This window comes from Scomber scombrus, chromosome 18, assembly GCF_963691925.1.
Source record: "Scomber scombrus chromosome 18, fScoSco1.1, whole genome shotgun sequence".
Taxonomy (NCBI): domain Eukaryota; kingdom Metazoa; phylum Chordata; class Actinopteri; order Scombriformes; family Scombridae; genus Scomber; species Scomber scombrus.
In genome coordinates, this window is record NC_084987.1 from 23,340,867 (window position 1) to 23,366,436 (window position 25,570).

General features: G+C 40.7%; 1 protein-coding gene across 1 annotated transcript in view; it reads right to left on the bottom strand.

Moving 5' to 3' along the window:
• The window catches only part of LOC133999658 (neurabin-2-like), a 37,503-nt gene extending 12,516 nt beyond the window's left edge, over positions 1-24,987 (bottom strand). The window contains exons 1-7 of the mRNA XM_062438915.1: positions 24,954-24,987; positions 17,326-17,730; positions 16,575-16,801; positions 16,000-16,332; positions 15,154-15,849; positions 1,669-1,801; positions 929-1,049 (exon numbers count right to left, since the gene is read on the bottom strand). Coding sequence (XP_062294899.1) covers positions 929-1,049; positions 1,669-1,801; positions 15,154-15,849; positions 16,000-16,332; positions 16,575-16,801; positions 17,326-17,644 — 1,829 coding nt within the window. The 5' untranslated portion in view covers positions 17,645-17,730; positions 24,954-24,987. The remainder of the gene's footprint in view (positions 1-928; positions 1,050-1,668; positions 1,802-15,153; positions 15,850-15,999; positions 16,333-16,574; positions 16,802-17,325; positions 17,731-24,953) is intronic.
• Positions 24,988-25,570: the final 583 nt, after the last annotated feature.

Consider the following 25,570-nt stretch of genomic DNA (forward strand, 5'->3'; position numbering starts at 1 on the left):
TTTTCTTTGGGCAGCTTTCTGCTTTCAACCAGCTCGGCTGCAAAAGGACACAAAAACAAACCCAATAGCGTTTTCATGTCTGGTGACGTTTGAAAATAACGTCATAGGAATGAATTGGGTTGCCATCTTGGAACACTACATCCCATTATTTGTCTTAATACATGGCACTTGTGGGGCAGTAGTGGCCTCCAGGTTAGAAAAGCTTGTAAATAGAGGGTCGCCAGTTCGGTAGCCACACCGGCAGGATACATCTGGGTGGCGGAAAGTGAAAAAGCAGCGCTCGCCTCTCCTTCATAACCACCACTGAGGTGACCTCGAGCAAGTCAGTGGAGCTGTGGCCGGCAGACTGTGGTTGTGCTGGGCAGCTTCCAGGTGTGAATATGTAACTGTGTGAATCAGGATGTTCCTCAAAAAGAGAACATTGCTCTCAGAGAAACTCCCCTGAAAAAAAAGAAAGGTTACAAAAAACAGCCCAGCTGACAAGAACATTACCAAATACTAACAGTATCAGTTCCTTCAGTTGCCTCCACCCTGCAGACTGAAGCGGTCCCTTGGGAATCTCTCCTGCCTCCAGGTTGTCAGTTTATGCTAAGCTAGACACGTCTTCAGCTCCAAATGTAACACAAAGACATATTTGATACCGATCTTCTCATATCACTCTCGGCAAGAAAACAAATAAGTGTATCTCCCAAAATGTCGAACTATTCTTTTAGCATATGTTTTGTTTTTCTGTCAGATTTCGAGCCTGGTTGGTAGATCTTAGCACATCATTACCTAACAGACAAAAGAGCTCCTCTCATGTCTCAGGCATAAAGCTTTTTTTTTCTCTGATTGTTGCAACCAAAAACATTTGATTTTGCAGTGGCTTTTCTCAAAAATTGCAATGCAACCTCGCAAAATTGAGATAACAGACAGGTGGACAGCGTACCTGCCGTCTCTCTGTGCGGCTCCGTTATCGGTGACCGTCTTCACGAAGATTCCAAGTTTCTCCAGACCCATATCAGCTCCTGCACCCATGCCTATGATGCTGATACCCAGACCATCACTGTCTGAGATACAGAAAGACAAACATATGATGTAAATATTAAAAATGAAAATATTGATGTAGTAATGTGAATTTTATTTTATTTATTATTATATAAGAGTCCACAGTAGTTCATTGTTCTTATAATCATGTATCTTAGTAGAGTATCATCAATATAAACTGTATATAATTCATATAAATGCTTAGAGCATTGATATTTATTCATTTCAGTGTATCCATAATGTTACATCCTGCGTGTTGTGTCAGTCAAACAAATAAAACATGAATCTATATTCAATTCTTTAAAAACTAAACATTATTCATTATAGATATACTGCTGTTTTGAGAGCAGCCGTCACGGATGGTTGCTGGTTCAAATCTATTACCTCCAGAATTACTTGCCGCTAATTAGGCTAATCCGCGCTAAATTTAATCCCATAAGGGGATAATGGAGTTGTTAGCAGGCAGACAGTGTATGTGTCTGTTTCTAGCACCCTGTCAGCTATTGTGTGGACATGTGCGAGTGTGTTTGTGTGTGTGTGTGTGTGTGTGTGTGTGTGTGTGTGTGTGTGTGTGTGTGTGTGTGTGGTTACATAAGAGGCTTGACTGAGTGACTCTCAATGATTGGAAAGAAGCGTATGTACCTTTCTCCAGCTCGACAGGAAATAGGTCCAGCTTCTCCACTCTTTTCTCCAGCTCGTACTCGGCGGAGGCTGCCATGGGGTCGACATCGTCGTTACGTCGGTCGTAATCTTCGTTAGAGTAGGTGGTGAAGACCTACACACAGAGCAAAGGTCAAAGGTCAGAAGGCCTTCTTTTCTAGCTGCGTGTGGCTCATGTCTTGGAAATAAGATGTTATAAATATAAAACAGGGGCACCATGAAGGTTCCCTGAGGAACACCATCATAAAGGCCTCAGAAACACTGTTGTCAAGGACATCTAATCTGACTTTGGTTGATATGGAGTTGCCAATAACATCGAACTTTTAACTTATTACATTTATAATATAGGCATTTATTGTCTCATTGCCTTTTAACTCCCCCCAAAACAAACATATTCAATATAATATTCATATTCAAATATATTCAAACATATATTTCACAACACAAATATGAGTATTATGAAATTCAGTTCGACAGCGACTACATCGGCTTATCCAATTAAGTTCTTCATTAGTCCTTGCCAGCCAGTGAGTGACCTGTAATTAACCAGCTCTGAAGTGTGGTAACACGTCTCTCGATGTATTTTCCTATCTCTTATTCTGCTCTCTATCACACCCCTCCCCCCTTTTCTAAAAGGTCAGCAGCATCTGTCTCCCCAGTGACCATCTCTGTGATCACGTGGCTTCGTTTCCATGGTAGCCACAGGCTTTCCCAGCGTGAATTTGGCACTACTACCGACTCACTCCCTTGCTTACTCTCTCTCTCTCTCTCTTTCTCTCCCTCTCTCTGTCCCCGTCTGGTAGAAATGCTAATGTGAGTGTATTATAGATATACAGAGAGAAACAGAACCAAAGGCCTTCATGTGTAGGAGGTGCTTGTTGCAGTATTATTTACATCCCCCTAAATGTACAAGACCAATGTACACACACACACACACACAAACAGGGTTAGAGGGCGTGATTGTTAAACTGCTTCCTGTTGTCACGTTTCCTTCCTGTTGAGTAACTTTAAAGCTGTGTTAGTTTGTGTGTGTGTGTGTATGTGGCTTCAGAGTGTTCCCTGTAGACATCATGAACATACGATTTCTACTTTTCAACAGAAATGTCAAAACAACACACACAAAACAACAGCTGAGGTACTATACAAACCACTAACACACTGAGATGGTGAAATGTACTCTTTAGTTACTCCATGCTGATTGGTTAAACTCACAGATTACGCTCCATTTAATTTATATTATCATGATAAAGTGTCAACCAAAATATAACAAAAAAGCAGGTTTCTTAAGGTTTTTATAGCTTACCAAAGCCACAAAGAAATATATGTACATCCTAATATTTATCAGGTGTGCTGCCAACAATCACAATCAAAGGTATCCACATGATATACTGATGCTCCCAAAAATATTTATAGAACACAGCTTTGAGGTTAAAGGTGGATTAAGTCTAAATTAAAGCAGCAGAGGGCGACATCCTGATTTTTATTCCTTAGTTTCAGCAAGCTTCAAAAATGCTGTATCCTACAACTCCCATAATGCAGTTTGATATCACTTTCATTAGACTCTCCTGCCTCCAGTCCACACTTCCAGTTTGTAACTCACACTTCCTCATTTGCAGTCTCCATGACGGCTCTGAGATAACTCCCATGACATCACCATGGTTATCTTCTCCGACTCGAAGTCCTCTAGCTGAGATAACACTCAACAAGATTGATACTGATATGTAAAATCAGTGGAGTGCCCCTTTAAATCTTTATCAGGTATGTGCCCAAGAAGGTCAACATTGATCATCAATTATGTCAGTGTGTACACGTTAATGATTTACAACATTAGTAATCCGAGGTATGGTATAGATGAATCAATAGGATTTAATCTAATATACCAATCACTGGAATTCAATAAATATATACAGCTATTCATAATTAGTCAATGTAGTACTTATTTCTCATTATGTTTTCTCTCTGTTCCTCCTCCTACCTAACAGAAGCACAGTTTCTTTCCTGCTACAGTTTTGTTTCCCATTTCAGCCAATTTTCTACAATTTCATCCATATTTATATATCCACGCATTAGATTGTTATTAAATTCACGTTAGCTGAGTAAAATGAACAGATTTCTAAAAAGAATGAACAAATACAGCCAATTCAGGGCTAATGTATCATCTCTGATTGCGTGTTCCTGCTCCGAGCATATGATTAATCTTGTGATCACTTCTTTTCTCTTAAAGGGAAGTGTTCACATTTTTCAACAGTCAGGAGCCCAAATGAACATTGAAACATGTTTTTCTCGCTGTAATCATTCCTCCTGTTCATACTGACCATTAGAAGATCCCTTCATAATGCACTTACAATGTAAGTGACGGGAGATAAAAGCCACAGTCCATCCAATTCAAGTTTATCTGACGCTAATGTGAAGCCTCAGCTGTCCAAATGGGTCAAATCAAGCAAATATCTTTCAACGTTAGTCTTTTTAAGTCCCCTTTTTTGTAACTATACTTCCACTACAGCTCAGCAGGTAAAAACACAGAGGGAATTTGATGCTGAAAAAACATGGAAAGCTCATGATCTTTTAATAGCAAGTATGAACAGGAGGAATGATTACAGCAAGGAAAACCTCTTCCGATGTTCATATGGACACCGGCTGTTGTTTTAAGAAAAGCTGTGAACCTATCCTTTAAAAGGTTACTCGTACACTTTATAGCAAATAGTGGTAAGTGTCTTTTTTATTGCTCATGTCTTCATAGCTGGAACTTTTGAGCATGAACATTCCAGCAGACTAGAGGATGTGCGTGAAGTAGAAAGTATCTGCAGCACTCATAATTCAGCATTGGCATGACAATACCTGACAATAAAAGGAGTATCAAGTGACCACGGCCAAAGTTAATGTTTTTATAATTAAGCAATCATAAATGAAATAAAATAAAACAGAGGAAAGCAGGACTTTCTCAGCTCAGTCAACTATAAACTGCAACAATAATACCCATTTTAGTTTGGTGGCGTTAATGTGCTGATATGGTCATGCTTCTCTTTAGAAAACAAGTGGTAATTGCTCAATCGACTATAATGTCAGTGTTAAATTATGGGGATAATCTGTTTATGCATGCTATGTCTTTATTAGTTGGGATGGTTTCGAATTCATCACTGTACAAGAATGTGGGATGGTCTTCTCTCAATGATAGAAAGGGGAAAGACACTGCCTCCTTTTTGTTTATAAGGCTTTGCTTGGCAAGTTACCCTCCCACCTTCACTTAAAACTCTAATCTACTACTACTCGATACCTTTAAGGTAGGTATTGCCCGAAATAATCGATACCAAGTAGTATCAAAATGTCTCCCATCAAACAATACCTACAATCGATCCTTTTTCAACCAAAGCTAGAAAATATGACTATTTGTATGGACTTTCTCATGGCCAATCAACTCAAGCTTTCTTCGATGTAATGTGACATGTGATTGGCCCACTGCCACAGCAGCTACAACCCATCTGTGGTTTAATTTAATGCTTCTATTCAGACGATGGGTCACAAATGAAGTGCTCATTTGGTATCAGTATCACTATAAGGGTACTTGGATTGGTACTGGTATCGAAATATTTTAAATGATACCCAGTCCTACTCTTGTCATCCATGTCTGCTAGTTATTTGTTTTATTTGACATTTTAATGTTATTACTGTAATTGTTATCATATATTGTATATCATTTTAGCATGTATGAATATTAATTCAGGAAAATCCTGTAAAAGAGTGTAATGCCCTTTGAATAAACAATGTTTAATAAATAAAATCAAAAAACTGAATGCCTTTCAGATGTTGGAACAAAAAAAAAAAACTGTTGCTTGAGAAATGACTGAAACAGTGAATTGATTATAAAATATTATCAGTTAATTTTCAGTCACTCAATGGTTCCAGCACTTAAACAATGAGATATGTGTTTATATTGAGCTTCAGTTGTCCCAAAGTTACACTTTACAGAATAAATAGCAGACTGTTAAAGTGTACAAAAAAAGGGTATTAATGACCAGTGACGAACAGTTATAAAGTATATCAACACAGGGTAGCTCTCTGTATTCTTCTTTACCCAAGACGCCTGGATAGAAGCAAATACAGGGCACAACAACCCCCCTGCTTTTGACTGACAATAACACCTTTTAAATGACAGTCTCCACAAGCCAAGTCAGGGTGAGCCTTCAACACCAGGCTCTTCTCTTCTGGTTCTGGGTCTGTTGCCACAGGTTTTGTTTTGTTCGAAGGTTAAATTACAACCCAACATACCAAACAATTTCCAGTTCTTCACAGTGATAGTTGGAATGCAGGAAAAACAGTCTAATTGTTGTCCGTTAAAATGTAATCAGGGCACACAGGCTCTGGCTGAATAGATTTTAGCTCCTAGTATGACCCCATGAGGTCCTATGATTTAAAAGGTTCAGTTCGACATTTTGGGAAATGTGCTTACTTGGTGATCAATACCACTTTCATGTCCATTCAATATGAAACTAGAGCTAACAGCTGGTTAGCTTAGCTTAGCATAGTATAAAAACTTAACTCCTTGCCCCCATTAAACCATACCATGTTGTTTTAAGACTTTTAAGACGTTTTTGTACGGATTGCTGTTGATAGTCTTTATGCTAAGCTAAGCTAATTAGCTGCAGGCTACAGCTCCATATTCACTGTACAGAGAATTGGATTAATCTTCTTATATGTCTCTGGGTAAAGGAGTATTTCCCAAAATGTTGAATTGTTACTTTAATTATAGAGCTGTAGGCTAATTCATCTTTGCCACCAAGCAAGATGGGCGACTTTACTTTACTCAACATGATAGCAACCTATAGCTACATCACGCTTGCTCCAAAAATACTAAAGTAACAGTGAAGAAAAAAATAACTACATGAAATATACATTATGGAGCACAGGATAACACACTGCATTCAGCACTCGCTGCTAATCCATGTAGGCTGAGTAGTGAATTAGCCTGAGTCATTTCAGCCAGCTAAATGACTGATGGGTAACTGGATCAAGATTTGGGGTAATGACGCTAATACAGCCTCTTGTCTGTCAGGCTTTACTGGCACGAAACACAAATGTACACAGCGAAAACAAAAGAATTAATGTGATAGGCTAATGTAGCTCTGATTAGCAGCTAAGTAGCTAGTCTTAGCATAAAAATAGAGTCTAACATGCAAGCCTGGCTCTGTCCATAAGCAAAAAAAATGTTGCTTTCACTCTTTGGCCTTTGTATGGATTGAACAAACAAGATATGATTTGATAATGTGTGAGCATTAGAATTGCTGGTTTGGGGTATCTTGCTACCTCTCAACATGCTAACGGTTTCCCTGCTTCTAGCTACATACCTTATACAAGTAACAGTGGTATCAATCTTCTCACCTAACCCTCGCCCAGAAAAAGAACAAACATATTTCCCAAAATGTCAAACTTTTCATTTGAATAAATTCTCCAATTTTTGGATGTAAGTCTTGCTAACATTTACTCATGTGTAGAGCTAAAACAATTCATGGATTAGCCAACTGACAACAAAATAATCGACCACTATTGGGAGATCGATTAAAGTAGTCACCTGTGCAGTGAGGACAGATATGCAGCTTTATCTCCACCTAAGTCTGCCAGCTAAGAAGTGTGTTTGTGTTCTACCTACAGGTCTGCCTGGTCAGCATGTTTTTGCAGCTCACTAAGATTTGTATTTTGTCAATGGCTTAGTCAGTTCGGATTCAGTCACAGTGGCCTGGTAATCTGTAACTGTACCATGTATGTGGGGCCGAGCGCCTGACACATATCTAGGTTTTGGTGCTTCTTTGTTTCAAAATTACATCTTCATTTCTGTAGATCCCACTGTTAAGTTAAGTAGAGGTAAGCTATGTGAGCAACCAACAGTCTCACCAGGTAAAGGTTGGACTAGTTTGAAGTCCATGGTCTACAAGGATTTGAATTTTAGCCTATTTGCCAGCTGAACCAAAAACACTGGAAAACATACCTCAGAAAATATTTGAAAATGCTTGTAGTTGCACATCTGTGCATGTCACAAACCTTGAACACAAGCCCACACGAAGACATGAGCGCCAGTTAATATAAAGTTCTGACAGATGGATGACAAGAAAATGCAGGTTGAGTCATATGCGGTGGAGACAAGTATCTGGGTGTTGGCACTCTACTGACTTATAATTTGACTGTGCTGAAGCTTAACATTGAGCCAGGGAGCAGCTGGCAAAGGAAACCTTCTCACTGCTCATCTATGGACACTGGTGGGATTTGTAGTCCAGTTCCCAGGAGAATCTGAGGGGGCAGTTTAAAAAGTTGAATTTCAGGCATCACGGTGGTATAAGATGCTTACCACATGACAGTTTGAATCTGCTTATATTACATTACCGACTCTCGTATTCCTGCCTCTCGCTTTTTATCAGATGCAGAAATTGAAAGAATTATGATTATTCGGCAAATTAAAATCTAAAACTCAATCACTCACTGGTAATTTGTTCATTCTGGGTGCAACAGGTGCAAAAATGCCCAATCCATTAAAAACACACGAAATCACAGCACTGTGAGCGAGTGACCGGCGAGTGAACCATGAAAGTGCTTAAAACAAATAAATAATTGCCACTAGATTTAATCAATTTGAATTAGTGATACGACAGTGAGCATCAGTGAGCAATATAAGCACAGCTCCTTCTGGTTGCATCTTTTCTGGTGACATTATGAAGGTGAACTTATGTATGCAATATTTTTGTTCATACTGGAGATGAACAGAAGCCAAAACTACTCCCAACAGACCGATAATGACACTGAAAAAGACACACCAGGTGATTTTTTTCTCCCAAACAAAGCTCTGTGATTCTTATCTACCAGCTTCCTCAATGTGTGTGTGTGTGCGTGTGTGTGTACCAGTGTATTCAAGCAAAAGCAAACACACCCAGTCACATTCCAGCTGCTTTTAACAGACTTACAGAGGTAGCCTTGTATGCAGCGCAGCACAGATAAATCCAGTGTGTGTGTGTGTGTGTGTGTGTGTGTGAATTAAAGTGAGGTGCAGGACAACCACACTACGCTTTTTACACACTGTGATTAACCATTTACAAGCCCTATGTTGTGTTCATGCTTCGGCGAAAGCTCATCATCCACAACTTCCAAATAAGCTGCTCAACAGTGCTGAAACCACATTTATGTTGGAAGATCAAATGAGGAGGAAAAATGCTGAAATGACATTGTGGGGGAGGCAGGTTGGAGATGAATGGAGTATTAGAGAAGGTGTTGAGCTCTCCTGGCTGACATCTACTTTATGAATTAGCTCATGATGTAGAACAACAATTACAAACCAGTTGTGAAATTAAGTAAACACTCAACATGCCCAGACAGCCTGTCTCTTGACTGGCTCTTTGTTCCCTGCAGTAGAACACCTCTATAAACATGTACGAGTTACTGCTCATACTGCCACTGTACTGTCAACCGTTCACGCTACCAGTTGTCACCTTGAATCCTTGATGGATGCCAATTGGATGTAACCCCTCCCCCCTTAGTTTACTTGCTTAGTTTCATTCAATTCCTGGCTGCCTATAAGATCATGATTATGTTATTTGATCCCATAGATACTCAACAATTGAGCCAAGGTAACTTAATATGGTCTGTCACGATAACTGCTTTGTTGGACGATATATTGTCTTGGAAATAATCGCGATAAACGATATTATTGTAATTTGAAGATTTGAAGACCACTGATATAATGATAATACATTAGTATAATAATGCAGGGGTTGGTCTGAAGGCATTTATTAGTTTCTGACTGGGAAAGTGGAAATATGGCAAAATTCTCCAAAACTACTATATCTCTGAACCTTCTCTTTAACCAAATCACACAGATTTAGACTCCCTTTGACAACTAATTTAATAACTAACGTAAAAACGATTCACTTCCATTCACTGAGCCACCCCTCCCACTCTGAAAACATCTTATGTAAGCCATCTTCCATTAAAATATAATTGCAGGATGATGCAATTTGCTATCTGTATTTGTTTCAACACACTGAGTCGATACTTCTGGTCTCACCTGCAGTCTTGAAACAGTTCTCATGCTGTTTCACACACTGCAACTCCAGTCCAGGTCTATTTATTTTATGACATCCCTGCCATACTAACAAGCTGGCAAATAGGAAGCGGTGTGTCTACTGTTGGAAGCAGACTGGAAGCTTTTTGATGCTCACACTCACAAACTGAGTATGTTACAGTGGCCGATTTGCCCTCTTTAGCTGAAGTGCCTCTCTGGACCACATGAATAAATAACATGCCCTACATTGTAATTATTGGTATTCTTATTCCTGCTGCTGTTGCTGTTATTGTTATATTCAGTGTTTCCCCTATGTTCCCCTATGTTCATTCAACAGCTGTTGAATTCTCGGCGCCGCTGCACAAATGACTGTGCTTGAAGTAGCGTGACGTTAACTTGCTCGATTTCAGTTGTTACAGTTAGTCAACCATACTGTACAACATTGTTCAAAAAGCCAGGAGATCATTTTCATTAGCCACTCTTTATTGTCGGATGAACTATTTACTTCTTTATTTGTGGTTGGTTTGCATGTTTGTCTGACACGTAACACAAGTTCCCCAGTTAGCGAAGGGCTATATATTTATTTGGTGTTGTGGTCCGTGTAGAGACTGAGCGCGACATGTCCTACCCTGTAAACCTCACCCACTGGAGGGGAAAACAATCAGTTCCATAATATGCAACCGAGGGCTGACACGCTAACAAAATGACTCTAGCTATTTAAATTAGATTTCAGCATGTCAAAGGATTATTTTAGCACCCTGTGTCTATACCCTGCGTGCAATAATTTCACTTTCAGGCTCTTTAAAGAGTTGAATATGCAACTATTCTGTGATTAAAATGCGTAATACAAACACTATATATCTTTCAATTAAACAGCTGTAATGTTTTTACTTTCATCTGTGTTCTCTGTGACTAGCAACATGTCCAGGTATATGTAGGACTGAAATAAATCGATACCAACTAGGATCGAGAACTCTCCCATCAAACGATACCTGAAATCGATCATTTTTGCACCCAGAGTTAGAAAATACGACTATTTGTATGGACTTGCTCACAGCCAATCAACGCATGCGTTCTTCGATTTAATGCGAAAAACTTGATTTGCCCACTGCCACAGCAGCTACAACCTGTCTGTGGTTTACTTTAATGCTATATTCATATGATGGGTATCGAATGATGTACTCAGTTGGTATCAGTATCACTTTAAGGGTACTCGGATTGGTATGGTATTGTAATTCTTTTAATGATACCCTGACCTAGGTATATATGTCATTTTTATCCATTTTTGTTGTCTTGGTCCATTTGGGACCCTGACTGGTCTGAACCACCGATGACGTGATCTAACGATCTCATGAATCTAGCTGCCTCCCGTAAGGTAACACGGTGATAGACAGATGGTTCCACCAATCACCTGCCAAGTATTATTTTGAAAGTGCCCGTGCTTTTCCACACAGTTTGTAAAGGGACAATATTTTAATTGCAAACTACTGCGGTTTCATACGTTCTTACTTCAGTAATATAATATTCAAAATGAGGACGTTTTTTGTGTTCTAAAAGACTTGTTTGACAGTTTAATTTGCAAACTATTTCCTGGAATCACTGATGATTTCCTGGCAACTTATAAGAGCCAAGTAATTGTTGTTACTGCTACTAGCTGCCATTTCACACTGTAACTCCATGTCTACGAAAGTGTGGCATGCGGTAAAAAACCTTTGGAAACAGTAATTTTACTGAAGCAAGTAAACCCTGAAAATCTGCATATGTTATAAGCCATCATGATACTGTGGCAATGAGTTTTCTACCCAATACTGCGCCTGCATATTCCAGGGTTTCCTATACATCAATTTATTTTTGGCTGCCCACCCCAATAAAAATAGATTTTCAATTTATGGAGCTGCGTACCCGGTCTCTCTGATTTCCTCCCCAAAAGACATTGATGCACCTGCACTGACTTGTACTTCCCCCCTGCTGCACAGAAACATCCTCCTCTGAGCTCTGTCTCTGAGCTTTTACCCTGAAGACCCGTCTTGCCATCTACACTCCAGAGGCGCGGCCACACTATCTCCACTTAAGAATGTAAACACTTGAAGATTTGATTGTGTGTCTACATTGCTTTGGGAAGTGCTGACCATACACTGTAAGAACAAGGGACTTCATGGTGTGTTTAGGTGCACCACGTAAACTCAGAAAGCTATACTCAAATGTCCAGGAGGGTTGTTTAAAATGAAGACGTTTAATCTTTTAATGTGCCTCTGCAAAAAAACTTAACTAACTTGGGACAGTGCAATAAATGGCGTAGCAGGAATAGGCGGGGCAATAAGGGGTTGTGCAATATTCCCTTGCTGTTACTGTGCTAATCATGTGTTTCTGATGCACTTAATTATGTGTGAGTATGTGCGAGTGTGGGCATTGTTTTTAGATGCTGCACAAGCAAATGTTGTTGTGCTGTTTTACTGCATAATGACAATAAAGTTGATTCTGATTCAAAGGTGATTTCAAAGCAGCAGCCAGCAAACAGCTAAATCATTATAAATTATATGTCTAGCAACCAATACTAGCACTTTGTCACCAATTAATATAGTGTCTCTATATGTTTGTTTAAGTCAAAATTAAGCATATTTATATGAAGTGTAAAGCACATTTTGGGCTTCATATAGCCAATATTTGTCTTTTTGTCAGTGTGTTCTTTGTATGAAAGATGTACATGTCTGGCAGGACATACTATTCCATATGCTTTAGTTTGTCAACACCAGATGCGGTGTACCATAGTGATTAGAAGATATCACATTTGGACAACTGTAGTGATTTTGTGGGTGTGTATGACTTAAGTCATTTTCAGGGGCACAAACCAGACTTGAGACCAATTGACTGGGGATGGCATGTGTTACTGGGGACTATAGCAGTGTAAAACTCTAGTTTTTGGGTCAGTGGTAAAGGTTAGGGTTAGGGTTTTGTTAGGGAAGTAGTGGTTATGGGTAAAGTTAGTGTTAGGCCAAGAGTGGTTTTGTTTAAGGCTAGGGTTACATTCAAGTAGTGAAAAAGTTAGTTAGCAAAGTTAAGTTCAAGTAGTGGTTATGGTTATGGTTAGGGTTAGGCAAGCAGTGGTTATGTTAGGGTTAGGGGTTAGGGTAAGCCACCAGGATGAAACTTAAATAAACATTTGTGTGTGTTTGTGTGTTTTATGATATTAAACTGAAAGGTTTTCCGATTCTGAGAACAGGTGGTTGAACATCAGCTACTATAACATGATTCACTAGGCAGCTGACTGTTGAAGTAGTAAACAAGGCTGCCTCAGGCCACAACCCTACTTATAGCTCCACTGCGGCCAAAGAGGTCAGTGGTTAAATGTTTCAAGGTCCAAGGAAATGAAAAGAATTCCTTTTTGACCTGACGCCTGGCCTGAAATAAAACATGTTCCTGCTCATGATCCTCAACTGCTTGCGTGTTTAGACATATGAAGCAGGCAAAGTGATCCTCAGTGAATACCATCAATGTCCATTATGCAGTCTTTGTCCTGCCTGACCGAATTCAATTCTGCCTCAACATCCTGTGTTTCTATACCAAGACTTTTCTATCTTATTTCATATTCTTCACTTGTCTTTTAAAGGCTATATTATTATGTTGTACCATATGAAAAGGCCTACCTAAAGGAAGTAGAGGGCTTGACCTGCTGGTTAGGACAACAACCCATTCTTGAACGTCAGCAAGACTCAGGAGCTGATAGTGGACTTTGGGAAGAAGTAAGGAAGGACCTACGCCCTTTTTAGAGGGTGGACAGTTTGAAGTACCTTGGTCCACATCATTGAGGGCCTGACCTGGGCGCTGCCTACTTATTTAATGATGAGAAAGGCGAGACAGAGACTGTTTCACCTCAGACACTAGAGGAAATTCCAGCTATACCCTCAAATACTGAGGAATTTCTACTCGTGCACCATCAATGGTGTCCTGAGAGGCAACTGGTATGGAAACGGCACCAAACAGGACCGAAATACCCTGCAAAGACTGGTTCCTTCAGCTTAAAATACAGCAGGCACCTTTCCATTCCACTGTGATTTTACCTTATATGATTACATGTGACAGATAAACTTGATGTCATTCAATGGTCTCTATCAATGAGAAAGCCTGTCGCTGATGTGACGGCTCCATATAATGGCGTGTTGAGATGTATTTCGCAAACCACTGTACCAGCTGACTGCCGCAGTGAGAGGAGGGTGGAAGGGGGGTTGCAGGAGAAGTGAGCATGTTACTTCATTATAGAAAAAGAGCTTCTTTTAAATCAAGATCTATGCTAACACACATACACACACACGCACGTGGTTTGAGCTGGAGTCAGCAGGAAATACTGTGGTGAAATCAAAGAGCGAAAATCCCCCCGAAACCCATATGTGTGTCTGTGTGCATCCATGTGAAGTGAAAGGAGGAAGTCAATGAATCTTTTCAAACACTTCCTTACTCTCTTCATTTTTTCGCTTTAGTTTACATGGTAAAGTAGATAGATAACAGAAGACACACACACACACGCAATCATACACGTACATCTTTATGAGGGCGTTCACTAAATGCTTTCATCTTCTTTTCCCCCTGATTTCATTATTTAATTAACCACATACCGACTATCCATTGCTTGAATTAGTATAACATAGTCTGTCATTACAGACTACATCATTTGACAGGATCAAGGTGTGGATTTAAACATGCATTCAGTTTTTTTTGGCTGCTTGCAGGCAGTGGAACAAGTTGCAAACACAGCACTGACGTAGGAGAGTTGGCAAATGGTAGCAAACGGTTTCCTATTTACACATTCCACGGTCATGGAGCAACATTAGCATCAATCTAGAGTAACATTTCCGGACACTCTATGAATGAAATATCTGCAACTTTAGCTGCTAACTGCTTGAAACTGGATTGGTGAGAGCTGTGAGAGTCAATCGAAACATTACAGTTGAAGGCTGTGAAACCAAAACAATAAGATGAAAGATGCTAAAACTCTGTTCACATTATATATAGTAATTTCATCCACTGTTAATCTGAAAATATTCATTAGTGTTGCTTTAAGTCAACATAACATCTGGTGGCTCTTTGGCCTTTCCTCCAATGCCACCGTCAGCCGCCAAATTTCCAATCCATGTACACGATTACAAATGTAAAAATCTAATCAGGCGAATTGTGTTAGAGTTAAAGACCGTTGACTGGCAGTATTTTAATTTCGTCTTGGCACAGAGGGAGGGCCTCAAGAAGGACTCCTTCAATACAGGCTCCAATACATCCAAAATCAACTAGGAAACTTTGAAAGTGACAAACCCAACACTTTCTTTCCATAACAGATTGGTGCCACATAAAAGTTCATATCACTTTCTCTAATTTGTGTGATGGTGACAATTTTGAGATATTAAGTGATATTAATTGAGTGTTGAAAACTAACTCACCCTAATTGGCTCAGTGCTGAAATTAATCTTCCTATTGGTTGGGACCGGCTCCTCTTCCTCTGGAAGGCCAGCGATTTCGGAGCAGCTGCTCTCCGGCTGGTACACCTCTTCTTCATCTTCTTCGTCCTCCTCATCGTCCAACTGGCTACCCCCAGAATCTTCCTCCCCGAGCCCGCTGTAAGCACTGATATCCACCAGATCCCCCTCAGAGTAATCCTCCTTCCTCGAGCCATCATCATCGTTCTCCTCTTCCTCTTCCTCATCCTCATCCCTCCTGTCAGAGTCCGTTCCTTTCTCATCTGAGGAGGGGGAGGAACTTGGAGGCTCTTTTTCTCCATTTTCCAATGAGGCATGAACCACGGCTTTCACCAGCCTGGCTCCAGCATCAGAACCCCCGGGGGAGCTGTCCTGCTCTGCAGCTTGCCGCTCTGGGGCTTCCACCGTACTTGAGCCCCTGGCTTCAGTCGCTGCTGGCTGGGCCTCTGATACTGATTTAGCCTCTGAAGAGGAAGAGGAGGAAGTGACGGCCACTGAGGAAGATGAGGAGGGCTTGTCTCCTGACAGTCCGAATGCTTCCTTCTCCTCGCTTGTCACCACTCCTCCTATGCTCACTTCTGGAAGCTCTGCTGCCTGGGTGCTCACATCTCCTGCGGTCACCTCTTCTCGGTCCTCCTTACTTGGAGGGGCCGCCTTTGCCTGAGAGAGAAAGAGAAAGAGAGATAATCTAATCATTATAGTTTTGGGTTCACATACTTTCCTTCAACCAGCTTCCTTTCCTTCTATCCAGTTTGTGATTTCCTGCATTTTTCAAGGGACTTTTCCCTCACGTAAGCAAATTCTTCTCACCTTCCTCCCGCCTGCGTCAGCTCTTGCCGGAGGTTTGGGCTTTGGTGCCAGGGCAGGTCCTGACCGGCGTTTGGGGAGGTGGAGGTTGTTTTGTTGTTCGCCCTTCTCGAACACAGCACTGAGCTGGCTCACGGTGGGGCTGACGGCATCATCAGGCCCCATTGCAGCTGCAGCAGCAGGGAAAGTAGCGGGAGCTGGAACAGGGGGGTCGTCCAGCCGGTCCAGAGCCTCCGTGGAACCGTTAAAGCGAGCCACAACATCCAGGCGGCTGTCCTGGAAACCTGACGCCCGCTCCTTCTTCAGCAAGATCCGGTTGGTGGCCGCTTGCTTCTCCTGTAGGAGGCAAACACTATCAGTCAATCAAACGGCCAAAAGGTTTAGACTTACAACAAAAAACAGAATCACGAAAATTAACACAATCATCCTCCAGGGGGCAATACTCTAAATGTTGTTGAGATAGTTCAGTTTGGATCAACGTGAACAATTGAGCAACCGATTGATTGACCGACATACGGATTCATGCTGCTCGGACTGCTAAACATCAAACAAACAAAGTAAAACATGATGTTTCTGACCTGTAGAGTCCGCTGTTCAAAGATCCTCCTGGTCTCCTGGAGCTTGGAGAAGCCCCCGCCGTCTCCTCCTGCTTTGGGGTCAAAACGGTTAACCCTCTCTGAGACTGTGCCTCCGTGTTTAAGTAGGGCGCTGTGGTCAACGTTCTCATTGAGGGTTGACGCCCTCGGCAGAGACAATTTCACTGCCTGATCTTTATCTGACAATGACAGGAATGTCAATGGTGAATCTTATTGAGAGAAAAAAAAAAGGAAAGAGAGAGGTTTGGTTGTGTGTATTGTCCTGTTGGACCAATTATTCTAGGGAGTAAAATGGTATCGTAATGAACAGAAATGACGGCCAAAACTACAAAAACTTGACTTTTTCCTCATTCACTTTTCTTTATTTATTCTTTATTTATACTTTATTTAGACATAAACCACTTTCCTTTTAAGTCTTTCATCCTAAAATTTTAAGAACAAAGCAATTTAAAGAAGTAACCAGAGTAGAGTCTACTAGATTTCCTCAAATTCAATAAAGCCCCCACAAAATAATGTAGTTAGCTAATGATCAGCTAACTCTTGCCTTGAAAATGTTATTATGGAAGGTAATAGCTAGTTAGCAAGACTATTGGAGGAAGCTTAATAATCCAGCTGTATCAAGTTATGATTGGACAATTACTGTTTGGTGGTATCATAATCATTATCATCATCATCATCATCATCATGTATTTTAAAGGCTTGGACCAAAACGTTAAGTGGGGTAATGACTTACCAATCATTTTGGCTCCGTCCTCCTCATCACCAGGAGACTGCATCTGCATAAACATGTTCTTGATGCGGTGAACGTTTGAGCCATATCTCCGGCCCCTCCCGGTTGGGCGGGGCAGAGGTGCGGGCTTTGTGGTAGGGTCAGAACCTCCATTGGCGGCATTGTTGAGGTGGTCGGTGGCCTTCTTCAGCGCCGCCAGCCCTGCCTCGTAGGCGTTGCGATGCGGCGAGGGACTCCGCAGATTCGAGCTCCCGCTTCCTCCGCTGCTTCCACCAGAGGCCCCGTTGCTCCCCGTGGCCGACGGGGGCTCAGTCTTCATCATGTTTGGTAAATCAAATGCCCTCTGGTGAACAGCAGGTCAGCAGGAAGGAAGGTGGCAGCATCCTGGAGCTGTTTGATATTCACCTCCTGGATCACACAGGGAGACAGAGAGATTAATGCTTTATATTTGTGGTTTCTGTGATATCTAAACAATGATAACAAATACCACAGATGAGTTACTATGACCTGAAGTAGTGTCTTGAAACTTAGTCTGATGATTGATCAACAAACCCAAAATATATCTATCATATTTAAAATTATATAAAACCTGTAAAGTCTGCACACTATAGGGCCCAATGCAGGTATAATTTAATGAGATATCACAAGTGACGATTCAAGCATCCTGCTCTTTTTCTGCTGTTACAGATTTAGTTATTTTGTCCAGCACCTGTTTTGTTTGTTGTTTTTTGTGTGCGCGTCTACTAGATTACTTTTTCAAATTTTATGAAACTGAAATAAACATGTTAATTTTAGCTTTTGTAAAGCTGGTAACATCAAACATCTGTTGTTTTTAAGATACTAAGTGTAAAAACTGGTTGATTCTACTTCAGAAATGATAGAATTAATAATAATTAAATAATAATTGGTTAATCGATTAGTTGACCAACAGAAAATGAACTGACAACAAGTTAGAGGATCAATTAAATGCTGTAAGTCTTTAATCAAGATAAAAATGCAAATCATTTGCTGGCTCCAGCTTCTCAAATGTTGCTTTTTTTATTGCTGCTTTTATTTCTATATAATTGTACATAATTGGGTATGGACTTTGGACTGTTGGTTGGGCAAACAAGCAATCTGAAGAGATCACCTTCTGTATTTAGAACCAAACCAAACTAATCCATTATAAAAATGATCATCAATCATGAAGACAAGTGTTAGTTGCAACCCTATTAGAACCCAATCAGAAGAGAAAAGAAGACTGCTGGTTTAGGTCATAGGTCACACTGACACAGGAACTGTTACTAACTTGTTCATACCAGTGTTGTTTTCTCGACAGACTGAAACTCCTGCTCTCTGTTCTGAACAGTACTGCTGTGACATTGACCATGAATCTAATTCATATTATTATAATGTAATGGGACCCATTTTGCTTTTTTGATTATGGCCAAAATAATATTCATTTGCTGGCAGTCAAGTAAACTAACAATCAATTTCATAATAAACTAATTCTTTGTTTTTTTCCCTATATATGGGAATTTTTCAGTAAAAAAACAAAAATGCTTTCAGTTCCTGAAACCTAAGCTTACATCTTCAAATATCTGGTTTTGTCCGACCAACAGTCCACAACCCAACGATATTCACTTAACAGTGACGCTAAACCGAGAAAACAGCAAGTTCCTCACACTGAAGGGGTTGAACTCAATCCATGTCTGCCATTTTTGCTTTATTATACGCATGAAATGATTAACTGCTTCTCATGATTGCTACCAATTTGTTTTCCATCAGTCTACTAATGGATTAATTGTTCCAGCTGTAGTCAAGAACATACAGTAATCCACATCCAATAATCACATTGAGCCACTGCAGTTACTATGAAAAATAAAACATGTTATTTCAAATGATGTACTGTGTTATTCAATGCAGCAATTTGACTTAAACTCTTTATTACTAGTCATTTTTAAACATGCTGACTCCAGCTTCTCAAATGTGAATAATTACAGACGTTGAGGCCTTTGTATGAGGCTGCAGGAGAACATGTAGAAGTAGAGAAAACACTGTGGGTTTAAACTTTGACCAAAACCAAATATACAAGCAATAAATGGGCATCATATAGCCTCACAGTCATCTCACTGTGTACTTCATAATGCCCACATGGAGCTCCAGCAGTCGTCAGAATAATACAATTAAAATAATGACGTACTCTGACCTCGGGTGTCTTCATTTTGCAGGTCTGAAAACCAAACTTGCTGTGTTTTGTGTGACAAACTCAGCGCCTGAGTACAGAACACTCACGTAGTCCCCAGATATCAAAGTGTTTTCTCATGATCACAATCTAATTTACTGGCTGATTGCGTTCGCAGTTTCTGCTGTCAGTCTGCGTTGGAGTAACGCCTGATGGTTTCATCAGCCCTGAGTTCTAATTCTGAAACTTACGACAGCAAATTAGCAATGACACCAAACATACGACAATAATTTAGTACCTTGACACCTGCAGTAACACCTCAATAGATAAATATGAGCAAAAGGCAGAAAAACTGCGTTTGGTAAAAATTCAAATAGGCAGATTTCAGCAGGTAGATACTAAAATGTGACCTCACCACAAAGTTTGAGACAACAGAAAAACTCAAGAAAGCAAGCTTAGCGAAACAAACATATGAGCTTTTTTTACTTTCGTGCCAAGAGGTAGATAAAAAGATTGATACCACTCTCATATGAAGCTACAGGTAGCATTTGGTTAGCTTAGCACACACTGGAAACATAGGGGGAAACATCTAGCTTCGCTCACAAATTAACATGGGACAAAGGACTTGCAGTAGTGCTCTTCTTACACTGTGTGTGTAGCAGTCTCTTGCTGTAAGTGCTGCTTAAATCCCCCACGATCTCATGTAGAAGATGAAAAGCATTGTCAAAGACTGACGACAGCTTAGCTAACATCCTCCTCTCACCACTATGAAATCTAGAGGACAGTCCAGGACAGAGCTAACCACATTATTGGGTATTTTTCTGTCCCTTTCCGTGCTTCCACCTCCCTAGCAGACCACTGCATAAAAAAACTGCTAATGCCACTACATGACATCACAGTGTCATAAAAAGTTCTTAACGGCGTTCTGCTAACTCCAAGGGACCTCAGTCTACTCAGCATACTGAGACAACTTTGTCCCATTTTTTGTACAGGACATTTATGTTGTCCAACCAGTCCAGACTATTGTTGAGGTGAACACCCACCATCTCAATATCCTAGATGTTCACCGATGTAGTCTAGGGCATCTTCTTATGAGAGCTGATCAACATCTCCTTTGTCTCTGAGCTCATACCAGTCGTTACCTTGATAGGCTCATTGTGTTCCTGTTCATAATCTTCTGATACACATCCTACGATGGTTGTATCATCTGAGAACTTCTGAAGGGGACAGGTACCCATGTTATATCTGGAGTCCAATGTACAGGGTGAACAGAAAAGGAGACAACACCGTACCACGAGGGGCCCCTTTACTGAAGGTTTAAGGTGCAGTTCTTGGGCGGGCACCGTATATTCCTAGAGTCGCCACTAGTTGACTGGCAACCTCATGACGAAGATAAACCTCCATTATTAGTGAGCTATAAAGGTTCTTGGAGGCAAATGTTGTTACCTTTGAACAGAGCCAGGTTAGCTGTTTGTCTTTATGCTAAAATAGCTAACTGGCCATTGGTGTTAGCTTATATCAAACAGACTTGAGAGTGGCATCTTCTCATCTAACTGTAAGGTAAGAAAGCAAATGCCAAACTATCCTTTTAATGGAGCACTACTCATAACAACAATAATAACCATATAGACTATGGCAATAAGTATAAAATCTGGATAATTAGCATAAGGAGACAAAAACAAAGAGAACCAACTGACTAATTCATACTTCACTGCCAACAGGTGAGCAGAACTCCACAGCAAGCAGGGCTACGTAACATGGTCAATAATAGAACAATGGTTTACTTTAAAGGAGAAATGAAAAATAAAAGGTTATGTAACTTGGATAATCAAATGTGAACAGAGCCAGAGACACATCTCATTTTCCTCAACAGACTCAAAGTGTGGGATTTGTGTGAAAATTCACAGCTGAGGCGCGAGGACCCAGACTGCGATTTGAATTAAATTGTCAAAATGACACGAAATGCACTTCCCTTTAATAATTGGACACTCCTCAATACGGAACAAACGTATATTTGAAGTACAGCCTCCTCTTTCAAGTTGTCTCTTTGAGGCAAAATGAGCAAAACTACAGTCACATTTTCCACTCTGGTTCAGACCAAAGAGACCTACATGGTGGTGCCTCGCGACAGCATCGCATGATGTCATCATAAATTAATGGTATGTTTGGTTGGTCCTCATCAACTCATAAAGTCAGTTATTTACAAGTTGACCACAGATTGCCCACAACAAATTGGTACATGACAGTGACATTTTCCAATAGTTTTCAGACCTGTGGTTGTGTCAGAGTTAAAGCCTCCCCATGATGTGGCTATTTTACAATGATGTGGCTGTATTACGATGTTCAAAACAACCTTCTATGCTGCATTGAGCACATTTTGCTATTAAAGACATACTTCAAATATGTCTCCCATACATACTCCCAATGAACAGATTTGAACAAGAATGGTGAAAACTGAGGCAGAAGAAGCTAAGATATCCCCACTTTTAGCCCCTAATAGACCGACAGGTCAAGCTCCAAAAACATTGGATCCTACATTTCACATAGTGCAACTCAATAGTGTCTTAAGTACACCATATAATCAATGTCTTTTAAACTCTACAGCTCAAGTTTGTAATGTAGACTTTCCATAATCAATCTAATGAATAATAAAATCTCCAGCCCAATGCGAGATAACCTTGATGACATCATCAGGGTCATTTTCTCAAACTATAGAGATCTCCCTTTAAAACCACAAAGGACAGATTACGTAGTACTTCCTGTGACAAGTAAACTAATCTTCTTGCGTAAAATCTCTGGAGTGCATCTTTGAACTATCTACTATTTATAATGAAAAGTATTTTTTTATAAGTATTATTTATAATATATAATACATTTTCTTGATTAACTGATAATGTTTTGGTCTTTAAAATGTCAGAAAAAGTCGATAAGAATTAACCAGAGCCCAAAGTGACGTCTTCAAATTCCTCGTTTTGTCCAACAAATAGTAAATCCTCACGACTAAGACCCTGGAACTAAGACATGTTTGGCATTTCGGCTTTAAAAAAATGACATTAATAATCAACTGTTGGTCAGTACGACAGCTGCAGCAATAAGCATCTGAAATGAAAGTGGATAAACATGGTGGATAGTGTTGCTGCTTGACTGGTAGTTTACGTCCTTCTCCATGGCAACACTAACAAACAGGACACTATTGAGAAATTGATTGCAGAATAAAAGACTCTAAACTCGCACACTGTTGTTTCCACTTTCACACAAAGTAGAAAAGCCAGTTTATGTTCCTGCCTGGCTCCACACACTGACACCAGATGGCATTGCTGACCACGGTGACACACACACACACACACACACACCACAATCACACTGCAATCAAAGTGTGTCTTGTGACACTGTCTTGCCAAATAGTAGATTCTCACACAGAGATCATGTGAACTTAAGTGAGCAAATCCAATGTAAAGCAAATAACCTTTACAGACGCCTCTATAAAAGACACACACACACACACACACACACACACACACACACACACACACACACACACACACACACACACACACACACACACACACACTAAACTAAAACAGCTCTTGGCCTTTGTCCTTTTATAGTTAAGTTCAATCTGGTGGCTCCTGGTCTAACTGATAAACGCACAGCTGAAATGCACAAACTAGACAAACTAAATCTCTCAGGACTCCATGACTTCATCTCAGCATGATAGACGATCCGCCTCTTCTCCTAATCAATGAAAAAACAGCTAAATACAATACGAGCACCAGCCAAAAAAACTTCATTTCTCACTGCGTATGTCTTCTGCTGCACATAATCCAGTGCCGTTTTGGGTCGCTTCCTGCCATTTGGATGGGATTACGCTCTCACACTCCCAACAAATTGCTGCACCACACTTCTCTTGTTTGAGGATGGAGACATTATCATGCATTTGGTGAATGGCATCACTCTCACCTGACCAAAAAACATAAACTAAAAGGATGATTCTGCTTTATTATAATCTGGATTTCACATAAACTAATCTGATTCATTTTATATTAAATCCATATGTGCAAAATTTGTAATTTTTTTCCCAGCTTCATTTACACAAATCTCCCAGATAAATAGTAAAGCTGCCAGTAAACCCCCTGCTGTAACCTTAAATATGACAGATATTCCCATCTGCAACAATAATCCTCAGCATATGGAGGTAAATATTGATTCATAATCTATTGGTAGGAGGCCCTTGAAAAGCCTCTCCCTTCACTAAATGCAGGTAACACTACACACAAACAGCCTAACCTGTGTTTTTCTCAATGACATGTGTGAAGCATTTGGGTAGTTATGGCAAAAATGACCTTGTCTCTTCGTTGTGTTTAACTGGTCTGGACTTTAACACCTGTCTATGTGTGTGTGTGCATATTCATCAGTATTGTCAACACAGACACTGCAGCCACTGGTGTAGATAACCCTACAGACATGACTAATATAAGTCTCCATGCCTGCACAGCATTTCTATATCACTGCGTGTCTATGTGCGTCACACACAATATTCAACAGAAGGCACATTATGGCAACTACAATGACTCCATCTATTCACACGACAATCCCTGCATCTGTGAAGGAAACTCCCAGGCCTGGCAGACGCACACTGCATGCTGCTGCTGCTGCTGCTGGCTAGAAAGAAGCTTTGTTGGCATACCCGACATATGCTGCTCGCTCCTAACTTCCATTCAAAAACATAAGCCATTATTGTGGCGTTGCTTTTCTAGCTAATTATAAGCGTAACCAAATATGTTTTAACAGCTACTGCGAATCATTGTATGTCACTTGTTAATTCGGCGTGCAAATAATACAAAGTGCAGCCTTGAATACAGTTGAAATATCAACAATTATTTGTGGTTTGCGTGTTGGCCCCGTATTCATCTTCCGCCAAAATACAGCTTAGCGGAAGGCGACGTGCGTGGTGTTCACGATTCAAAATTGGATTTTAATTTGACTAAGATGGATTTGATAAATCACTTCAACGCCGAATATGCAAGAAGGCCTCTATGGACAACACCAAGTCTTAATTTGCCATCTTTACCGTGTTTTTCTCCGCAGGTGAACACATATATTAAAAACAGCAAGTTGTGTAACGGAGTTTGGCGTGACGCTCTTTAAAGAGCAGAGAGAAAAGAGGTTCCCGCATTCCGGATGTTTTTTTTATGCTATCACGTCGTTTACAAAACTGCAAATGCCGGTATTAACAGTGAATAGTCACAGTTGGGTCTCTGTTATAACGTGTCCCCTGCAGGTTTAGGACCCAGAGGCAGACGGCTGGCGGGCCCTGCTGGGTGTCTGTGTGCTGCGCTGCGTCGCTTCCTTCCTGCAGCCTCTCCTCTTTCACAGACAAACGACAGATTTTGTAACGTACTCTGAACTGTGTCAAAGCCTGAAAACACCTGAGACTCTGAGCGCCGCTTCACTCCGTTAGTCCTACCTGATTTTCAGAAGCAGCCCGGTGCCGTTAGGATCCGTTGTGAACACAGTCCATTGTCCTGCTGCTGCTGCTGATTCCTCCTGCGAGCGAACAGACTGAGTGCCTGCCTTCCCTCTACTCCTCCCCCTCCTCCCTCCTCCCATCATCTGTTTTCCTCCATCCTTCACTCTCTCTCTCCTCCTCACCCTTACTCCTCTGCATCCTTTCTCTCGTTCTTCCCTCTCATTAAGATGCCTTTTTCCCCTCTCTGCAACCCCCTTCATACCATCTTAATTCTCTCCTATCTCTATACCTCCTCCTCCTCCTCTACACCCTTTTCCTCGCCTGTCTTTCTTTCTTTCCTCACTCTTTCTACACACTATTCCTTCCATCCGATCTTCCCTCCATCCTCTTTCCTACCAGATGTATTACAATTGATTCTGCCGCAGGTGCTCAACAACATTTAACATGTGACCTCAGATCTCATTGACTAATCTCCTGTAGGACACACTGTAGGATGGATGTCATTAAGTGTTGTTATGGAAATTGGCCAGCAGCAACAACCGTTGCCTCACATACTGTAGTCTATCCAGCACCCTGTTAGTCACTGTTTCAACAGCCTGCTCACTTGTTTTGAC